At 35.7% G+C, this 7,787-nt stretch overlaps 2 protein-coding genes across 3 annotated transcripts; both read left to right on the top strand.

Annotated features, from left to right (window-relative positions):
* The first annotated feature begins 776 nt into the window (after positions 1–776).
* LOC112514044 (elongation factor 2) lies at positions 777–4,407 on the top strand. The gene is made up of 4 exons (XM_025120343.1): positions 777–823; positions 1,420–1,482; positions 1,566–1,653; positions 1,751–4,407. The coding sequence occupies exons 2-4, from the start codon at positions 1,480–1,482 to the stop codon at positions 4,189–4,191; spliced, it is 2,532 nt and encodes an 843-aa protein (XP_024976111.1). The 5' UTR covers positions 777–823; positions 1,420–1,479; the 3' UTR covers positions 4,192–4,407.
* Positions 4,408–5,607: 1,200 nt separating this feature from the next.
* LOC112514047 (DNA polymerase zeta processivity subunit) lies at positions 5,608–7,133 on the top strand. Of its 2 annotated transcripts, none has more exons than XM_025120351.1 (5): positions 5,608–5,717; positions 5,807–5,878; positions 5,947–6,059; positions 6,586–6,784; positions 6,930–7,133. In XM_025120351.1, exons 1-5 carry the CDS (start codon positions 5,696–5,698, stop codon positions 7,100–7,102), a joined length of 579 nt encoding a protein of 192 aa, XP_024976119.1. In that variant the 5' UTR covers positions 5,608–5,695; the 3' UTR covers positions 7,103–7,133. The 2 variants fall into 2 exon arrangements, with proteins under 2 accessions (XP_024976119.1, XP_024976118.1); XM_025120350.1 differs by having other exon boundaries at positions 5,804–5,878.
* The last annotated feature ends 654 nt before the right edge of the window (positions 7,134–7,787 follow it).

The raw sequence follows: 7,787 nt of genomic DNA, 5'->3' as shown, positions 1-7,787 counted from the left end.
CAAAATCACATAAAGTCGTATTATAACATCGACTGAGATAAAAAATAAAATGAAATATTAAAAACACGATGTATCTCGCTGCATTGCGCGAGTACTCTTCTAGTATATATATATATATATATATATATATTATTTGCGTCTAATTACTCAAACCAAACTTGATAAATCAAAAAAATCCTGTATTTTCAATTTTAAATCTTAAATTAAATCCTTTTAACACTTAACTATAACTCCTATATAACAAAAAAACAAATCGACCATTTTCAATAAATAAAACAAACTCCTCTCATCTCATGCAGACAAGTGTAATTTTTTGAAAAGTCTTAAATGCCCTTGTCTTATCATGTGTTTCTTATTCTTTGAAAAGACGTTACTTTATTTATTTTTTATCGACTCAATTATATTCGTGGTTTCTAGTGAACTTAATCTTTTTTTTTTTTTAAAAACAAGTCTACTTCTTAATGATTTTAAAACTTTTTAATTGGTTTTGTATCTTGAATCTTCTTTAATAATTAAAAGCCTTAATTTTATTGTACACAATTACCAAATAATTATATTTTATTTTACATTATATTATAAAAACTTTTTAATTATTTTAATCACTTAATCATTATGCATCAAACCATTTAATAATTCTAAAATAAAAATCCGATCAAAAGTGTGTAAAATAAAATAAAATGGAATAAAATATGTTGGTTAGTTGTGAGTCAAGACCAAAGCTGAGACTTCCTCTTACTTCGCCATATTCTTCTGTTCTTTCTCTGCCTATTTTCACCCATTCATCGTCTTCTGCATCTCATCGTCATCTCCATCTCCATCTCCGGTGATTCATCGTTCCCATCTCTTTCTTCCTTTTCTTTTTTACATCATCCTCTGTTTTGATCCAAGTAATTTCAATCTGTTGATCAAGGTTTCTGTTTCATCTCATCACTCCATCAGTAGTGATTTCAAGTTATCAGCCTTTTCAATCGTGGTTTCACCAACCAATACCATCATGAATGATTTAAACAATAACAGTAATAACAAACAATCAAATCATCTGCTTGATGATCTGGTGTCAAATTAGTTATTAACTTTCCTTTCATCTGCTATTCTTTGTTTCTTACTTGTCACCCTAGCTTCAATTCATTTGTTTTCAGCTATTCAAATCGATGTTTGGTGACGTTCATAACTCTCTCTCTGTATCGAATGATCCATTCATTCAACTTATTATCTGTTTCTGTTATAAATGATATGCCTGTTTGTTTTCAGCTCATCAAAAAATGGATATGCATGTCTCTGAATTTCATTCACAAATTGATAGCTTATAATTAATTAAGGCTTGTTTCTCTACAATAATTCTGTGATTTGTCTTGTGTTTTAATGAACCAGTATAATATATTACTATATATATGTTTACTCTTTGTTTCTCTTTGGCAGAAACTTTTGAAGGGGCATCATATTAACTGCAATTTGTTGCAGTAACACCAGCTAGGCAACATGGTAATTTCAGTTTCTTAATTTTGAGATGCTTAATTCTTCTTTTTTGTGTGTGATCCATTGATTTATTTAATTCAACTTAACAGGTGAAGTTCACAGCTGATGAGCTTCGCAGGATTATGGATTACAAGCACAATATTCGTAATATGTCTGTTATTGCTCATGTTGATCATGGTAACAAACTAAACAGTCATTTTTTTAGTTACACAATTGGTAAGTAAATAAGTTGTAATGACTACTGACTTGTTTGTTAATATGATTGAAAATATAGGTAAGTCCACCTTGACTGATTCTCTTGTGGCTGCTGCTGGTATTATTGCCCAAGAAGTTGCTGGTGATGTCCGTATGACAGATACCCGTGCTGATGAAGCAGAGCGTGGTATTACCATCAAGTCCACTGGTATCTCCCTTTACTATGAGATGACCGATGAAGCTCTCAAGAGCTTCAAGGGAGACCGTACTGGCAATGAGTACCTCATCAATCTTATTGATTCACCTGGCCATGTTGACTTCTCTTCGGAGGTTACTGCTGCTCTACGTATTACCGATGGTGCATTGGTTGTCGTTGATTGTATTGAAGGTGTTTGTGTCCAGACAGAAACCGTCCTCCGACAAGCCCTTGGAGAGAGGATCCGACCTGTCCTAACTGTCAACAAGATGGACAGATGTTTCCTTGAGCTTCAGGTCGATGGAGAAGAGGCCTACCAGACATTCCAGAGGGTTATTGAAAATGCTAATGTCATTATGGCCACATATGAAGACCCCCTTCTTGGTGATGTCATGGTTTACCCCGAGAAAGGTACTGTCGCTTTCTCTGCTGGCTTGCACGGCTGGGCTTTTACCCTCACAAACTTTGCCAAGATGTATGCATCCAAGTTTGGTGTGGACGAGTCCAAGATGATGGAAAGGCTCTGGGGAGAGAACTATTTTGACCCTAAAACTAAAAAGTGGACCAACAAGAACACGGGTGCTCCAACATGCAAGCGTGGTTTTGTTCAGTTCTGCTATGAGCCCATCAAACAGATTATCAGCATCTGTATGAATGACCAGAAAGATAAGCTGTGGCCTATGCTAGCCAAGCTTGGTGTTAACATGAAGTCTGATGAAAAGGAGTTGATGGGTAAGGCTTTGATGAAGCGTGTGATGCAGAACTGGCTACCTGCTGCCACTGCCCTACTTGAAATGATGATTTTTCATCTTCCTTCCCCTCACACTGCTCAGAGATATCGTGTTGAAAACTTGTATGAGGGTCCATTGGATGATCCTTATGCCAATGCCATCAGAAACTGTGACCGTGATGGCCCTCTCATGCTCTATGTATCAAAGATGATCCCTGCATCTGACAAAGGAAGGTTCTTTGCTTTTGGACGTGTGTTTTCTGGGAGGGTTTCCACTGGTATGAAGGTGAGGATCATGGGTCCTAACTATGTCCCTGGTGAGAAGAAGGATCTGTATGTGAAGGGTGTTCAGAGAACTGTCATCTGGATGGGGAAGAAGCAAGAAACCGTAGAGGATGTGCCTTGTGGAAATACAGTTGCTATGGTTGGTTTAGACCAGTTCATCACCAAGAATGCAACATTGACAAGCGAGAAAGAAGTTGATGCTCATCCAATTCGTGCCATGAAGTTCTCCGTCTCTCCTGTGGTGCGTGTTGCTGTCCAGTGTAAGGTTGCATCTGACCTTCCCAAGCTTGTTGAGGGTCTGAAGCGTCTAGCCAAGTCCGATCCTATGGTTGTTTGTACCATTGAGGAGTCTGGTGAACATATCATTGCTGGTGCTGGAGAGCTCCATCTTGAAATATGCTTGAAAGACTTGCAAGATGATTTCATGGGTGGTGCGGAGATTGTTGTTTCTGATCCAGTTGTGTCCTTCCGTGAAACWGTYCTTGAGAARTCATSYCGRACTGTRATGAGCAAGTCYCCYAACAAGCACAATCGTTTGTACATGGAAGCTAGRCCMATGGAGGAMGGACTTSCAGAGGCTATTGATGAKGGGMGRRTTGGKCCWMGGGAYGAKCCMAAGGYWCGTGSTAARATCTTGGCTGAGGAGTTTGGATGGGATAAGGATCTGGCAAAAAAGATATGGTGTTTCGGTCCTGAGACAACAGGGCCAAACATGGTTGTTGACATGTGTAAGGGAGTCCAGTACTTGAATGAAATAAAGGATTCMGTKGTTGCTGGGTTCCAGTGGGCATCAAAGGAAGGTGCATTGGCTGAAGAGAACATGAGGGGCATATGCTTTGAGGTGTGTGATGTGGTACTCCATGCGGATGCTATTCACAGGGGTGGCGGCCAAGTGATTCCGACTGCCAGGAGAGTTATCTATGCTTCACAGCTCACTGCCAAGCCCAGGCTCCTTGAGCCGGTGTACCTGGTGGAGATCCAGGCACCTGAACAGGCTCTTGGTGGAATATACAGTGTGCTGAATCAAAGGCGTGGACATGTGTTTGAGGAGATGCAGAGGCCTGGTACCCCACTCTACAACATTAAGGCTTACCTGCCTGTTGTCGAGTCCTTTGGATTTTCTGGTGCTCTGAGAGCAGCTACTTCAGGGCAAGCCTTCCCGCAATCTGTATTTGATCACTGGGACATGATGTCGTCTGATCCATTGGAACCTGGGTCTCAGGCAAACACACTTGTGGCCAACATCCGTAAGAGAAAAGGCTTGAAGGAGCAGCTCACACCACTCTCCGAGTTTGAGGACAAGCTGTAAGTTGGATGATTCAGAAATTAAAGAGTTATTGGGTGATAATAATAATTATTAAGTGAGAAATGAGAAGTATAAGTTAAGTTAGTCTCTTATATTCTTATGATGATCCTTTAGCAAGATGCTGCATGCATGCCTTAGTAGGTAACATATCTTTATTGCAACTTACAAAACTCAGATGTTTTATTTTCTATAGTTGTTTACTATCTCGTGTTTCTGTTATTTTACTTAAGGTTTCATTACGTTTTGTTTGTGTTGTACTTTCAAAGTGTGTAACAAGCTTGGATGCAATATCTTATCAGGCCCATTTAGATTTAGACCTGGCCCAATTGATCATTGGAACAATCAGAACCGTTACTGACATTTTATAGGCTCACAAACGTAAAAACAGGGCATACTACAAAAAACAAAGCTTTTAACAACGACTTTTGTCATCGCTAAAAGTCTATTTATCATCAGAAAGAGTATATAACAACAACATGTTGTCGCTATAACTTGTGACGGAAACATGTCATCGCTAAAAGGCGTATTGTCAAAGCTCACTTTTCTTGTAGTGACCCTCACGTAAGTACGGGAAAAAAATTCAATAAATGTTTTTCATTAGTATAAAATTGAGTACAAGAAATGCTAATAATTTACCGATGAAAGAAATATTATTTATCTTTATTATAGATGTATAAGAGAGTGCTTAAATTTACGTACTTCTTATTAGGTAATTTGAAACCTAGAGTATAGAAACTATGGTTGATAAATTTTTATAAAAAGTAAGAAATTTTTTAGTTCGTAACAAGAAATATGTGTTATTTTGATACAAAAAAAGAATTCGTGTGAATGAAGTAATCGTGAGGGTCAATGAGAGATCAATAATAAAGAAAATTATCAAGGTTTTCTAGACAAGTAGACAAATGAGAATCAATAAAAATATGAAAGAAAAGATGATTCGTTGAAATCCAATAAGAATAAATAATGAATTAAACATATAATATACAAGCTCAACAAATGATTGTTTGAGCACTTAAATAGAATATTGTAGTGTGGTGGAATCCCAACGAAAGATACATAAGTCAAACAATTGATGAAAATATTTAAATTATATTTTCCTTATATTTTTTCTCAACTAAAATAAGATGTTAAAATTAAAAGTTTATGGAACATGACATGTGTACGAGACATTACTAAATACATCTAGTAGAAGAAATTTATTGATTAATCACAAAACCATGAAACACATCATAAGTTATAAGAACAATAAATTGATTTTCAAACAATAATAATATATATTTTATGTAGAAGCTAAAATATATAATAATAATCAATAAAAACAATTAAAACAAGATAACCAAATAACAATAGTAAATATATATTGATAAAAAAAATATCCAACAGAACAGTCGAGCATTCAGTTTTGAACCCCTGGTAATTTTGGGCTGCGTTCGCCCGTGCCGCCTCCTCTGGCCCTGCAACGTATAAGGTGAGTTTCCCTTCATTTGAAGCCTGTTTTCTGGTTTTGATGGATCGGCTCTCTCCTCAAAGTAAGTTCCTAATCGCACTATTCGAAAAGGGGATATTGATTTGATTTTTGTATGTGATTCTCTTTCTTGTAAATTAATTATTGCAGCAGGGGATATACTTGTTGAATTTCTTCAAGTTGCCATTACATCAATCGTCTTCCTCAAAGGAATATACCCATCCGGTCTGCAATTTCTAATTTCTAATTTCTATTTAGCTAGGGTTTGTGTTATTGATGAATGATATATATAGGTGCTTTTGAAAGGCGGCAATATATGAATTTAGTGGTTCACAGGGCTCGACACCCACAGCTTAATCACTATATTCACAATACCCTCGATGCACTTCTTCCTTACATTCAACAGGTGCATCCTTCTCCTCCCTTTCATTTTCATCTTCTAATCTACTATTAGTATTTGGTCTTTTAGTAACAATATTCCTTTAATTTGATTGCTTATGTTTGTATATACATTCAACTGTATTTTGGTTCTGAGAACAATTCCATGCTTCATACATATATATATATATATATATATACACACATATATACATACATCAACTCTAATTTATGACTGCTATTGCTGATGTAACAAAACAGATCCCTCCTTTATAGTTTATCCTCAGTTTCATCTCCTATATATATGTTGATACTTAACAAAAATCTCATGCTATCAATTTGGGGTTGTTTGTTTACCTCTTAATAATCCCATTAAGAGACAATATCTGAATCGTTAAAAGGTGAATCTTGTTTGACAAAAAAAAAGTCTGCCTCTTGATGGTTCTAAAACCCTCCGAATGATTTTGTATCTTAGGTCTCTCTTAACCATTTAACGCCCTAATTTTGTTGTAAATAATTACCAAACAATTATATTTCATTTTGCACTATTTTAGGGGATGGTTGAGAGAGTTGCAGTCATTTTCTTTAACGGTGATAAAATTCCAATGGAGAGATTCATGTTCAAGATTAACGTGAAGAAGCAATGTTATGGGACAATGATGGACCTGGAGTCCTCCCTCAGATCATTCTTGATCAAGCTCTCTCTTTCTTCTTCTTCTTCTTCTTCTTCTAAGATGGCTGATGATTGTCAAGGTAAACACGTACACAATTAAGTCGGGCATATGTATATATATATATATATATATATATATATATATATATGGTGTTCTTAATTAATTAAGGTTAGATAGAGATTTTGGAACTGAATAGATAAAGGTGTATATATGTATGTATGCAGATTGGAGGTGGGAAATAACAGGTTACTTTGGTGGTATGATAAAAGATGCAAGTAGGTGGGTTCCGACGGGTACACAGCAGTGGCAACAACCTCCTCTTATAACACCCATCAAGTCCATGAATACGGATCCATTTTCCGTGCAGCTCTATTTGGAACATCCGAACAGTCCTTAATTTAACTGCATTTTAGCAGAGCTTTAATTGAAAGTGCATAAATGTATTATCAATATATTAAGTGATCATGGGTTTAGATCTCTTTTTACACCTTAATTTCTATTGTCACTACGATCCTTGTTGTTAATGTGATACAGATAATGACATATTTATATTTACAAAATGAATATTACTTGTTAATTAATTAAGACATACAGTTTGTCCAAAAAATCTATCAAGAAATTAATAGATCATTTGTTCAACCACGACATCCTAACATTTGACATATTACATCAAAACTTGTATGTATTTTTAATTTTGTTTATGTATTTTTTTTGTATTTACTGTACATGTACCTAAACAATTTTACGAATAGAGAAATTACAAAATACAAGAAAATACATATTCTTTTCGAAAATGTTCTCGACAAACACATTATTCATCGATAATCCATTAAAAATCTCAAAAACGGATTTTCAACTGAGGGTGTTTGGGTAAAAGCTTATTTAAAACAACTTATACTTTTTTGTAAAAGTGCTTATTAACTTATGCGGTATCAAACTGGAGTTTTGTAAAAAGTGTTTGGATTAGCTTATAGCGGTACCAAAATGCAAAATGACCAAAAAGGACAGCTCATATTTGAAACCCTGGAATCGTTGAAGAAAAAGGGTTCATATTTGAAACCCTAGAATCGTTGGAAGTTGGT

The sequence above is a fragment of the Cynara cardunculus genome (genome assembly GCF_001531365.2).
Source record: "Cynara cardunculus var. scolymus isolate 2C chromosome LG 6, CcrdV1, whole genome shotgun sequence".
In the NCBI taxonomy this organism is placed as follows: domain Eukaryota; kingdom Viridiplantae; phylum Streptophyta; class Magnoliopsida; order Asterales; family Asteraceae; genus Cynara; species Cynara cardunculus.
Note: the sequence above shows the minus strand (reverse complement) of the source record. Positions and strands in the feature narration are given on the sequence as shown.

Coding starts and splice junctions, on each gene's coding strand:
- LOC112514047 (XM_025120350.1), top strand. CDS start 5,696: ATGGATCGGCTCTCTCCTCAAA. Junction 6,060..6,585: donor TTCTTCCTTACATTCAACAG/GTGCATCCTTCT, acceptor GCACTATTTTAG/GGGATGGTTGAGAGAGTTGC. Junction 6,785..6,929: donor GATGGCTGATGATTGTCAAG/GTAAACACGTAC, acceptor GTATGTATGCAG/ATTGGAGGTGGGAAATAACA.